The sequence below is a fragment of the Mycetomoellerius zeteki genome, unplaced genomic scaffold (assembly GCF_001594055.1).
Source record: "Mycetomoellerius zeteki isolate Tzet28-1 unplaced genomic scaffold, Tzet1.0 scaffold338, whole genome shotgun sequence".
Taxonomy (NCBI): Eukaryota; Metazoa; Arthropoda; class Insecta; order Hymenoptera; family Formicidae; genus Mycetomoellerius; species Mycetomoellerius zeteki.
This window is the reverse complement of record NW_017257325.1, coordinates 1-1156: the sequence shown is the minus strand read 5'-3', so window position 1 is coordinate 1156 and position 1156 is coordinate 1. Positions and strand designations below refer to the sequence as shown.

Here is a 1156-nt window from a genome sequence, read left to right as displayed (position 1 = left end):
TATATATATATATGCTTTTTTTATTCTTAGTTTAGAAAATTTGGTGGGTAATCTAAAAGTCCATGCTGGAACAAACTTTTTGGATATACCAGGAGATGTTTATAGTGTAGAAAATGTAAGCGTCAACTCTAATTATGATGACTATTTACTCATTAATGAGATTGCTTTGGTTCACCTTAAAAATCCTATCATGTACAACAAACTAGTGCAACCGATAAATCTTATGACATCCGATGAAGAACTCGAGGGCAAGCCGTGCACATTATCAGGATGGGGAACTACTTTGGTAATATTGAACTCATCGATATGGAAGTTTTTCAGTTACATATATCCAAGAATCAGACGTTCTCTTTTAGAAAAACTAGTTACTTTCTCTTTATACAGGGTGAATCAAAGTTGTTGAACCAGATTAATTTTTACCCTATGAGAAAATTATCAACTGCACATCTAATTATCGACTTGGCGGTATAGATATACCGAGGACGTGTGGATATACATTGTACGAATTAATGATCTGAGCCCAAAGAAGTATTTAATGCAAATCGGAGAAAAGAAGAAAATAGAGAACAGAATATTATAATATATTTAATTGGAAATAGAAAATTATACAAGTCTACATTAACGTTTTTGTTTTATGTTATACAAATAATATTAAATCTCCTTAACTCTTCTTCAGTCACGGCATTTCTAAGTACTATTTTGATAGTGTTCAAAAATAAAGATCCCACACAGCACACTTTATCTTGATCCTTTATCCCCATATGGGATGTCCGCGGGATCGCTTTGTCAATATGGGACCATTTGGGATATCCTCAGGATAAAGTGTGCTTTGTGGGTGCTTTATTTTTGGATACTATCGAAATAGTACTTAGAAATGCCGCTCGGATCAGCAATTTGCACGATGCATATCCATGCGTCCGATCTACACCGCTAAGTCGATAATTAGGTGTGCAGTCGATAATTTTCTCATAGGGTAAAAAGCTGGTTCAACGATTCTGATTCACCCTATATATCATATATGTAATAACACGTTAAGGGGATGATGGAGCCGCCTGTATTTACGTTCAGACCGTTAGTGGCGCTTAGTTTAAAGTATTGTAGGTAACATAAGCGGTCTTCACTCTTATTAGCGTTTTTAATGTTTTTGTTCCTGTCG

The 1156-nt window shown here is 34.9% G+C and overlaps 1 protein-coding gene across 1 annotated transcript in view; it reads left to right on the top strand.

The window, feature by feature from the left end:
• LOC108725319 (chymotrypsin-1-like) overlaps positions 1 to 312 on the top strand; it is a gene marked incomplete at its 3' end in the record, with an annotated part of 20095 nt that extends 19783 nt beyond the window's left edge. Inside the window, exon 3 of the mRNA XM_018452259.1 lies at positions 31 to 312. Coding sequence (XP_018307761.1) covers positions 31 to 312 — 282 coding nt within the window. The remainder of the gene's footprint in view (positions 1 to 30) is intronic.
• Positions 313 to 1156: the final 844 nt, after the last annotated feature.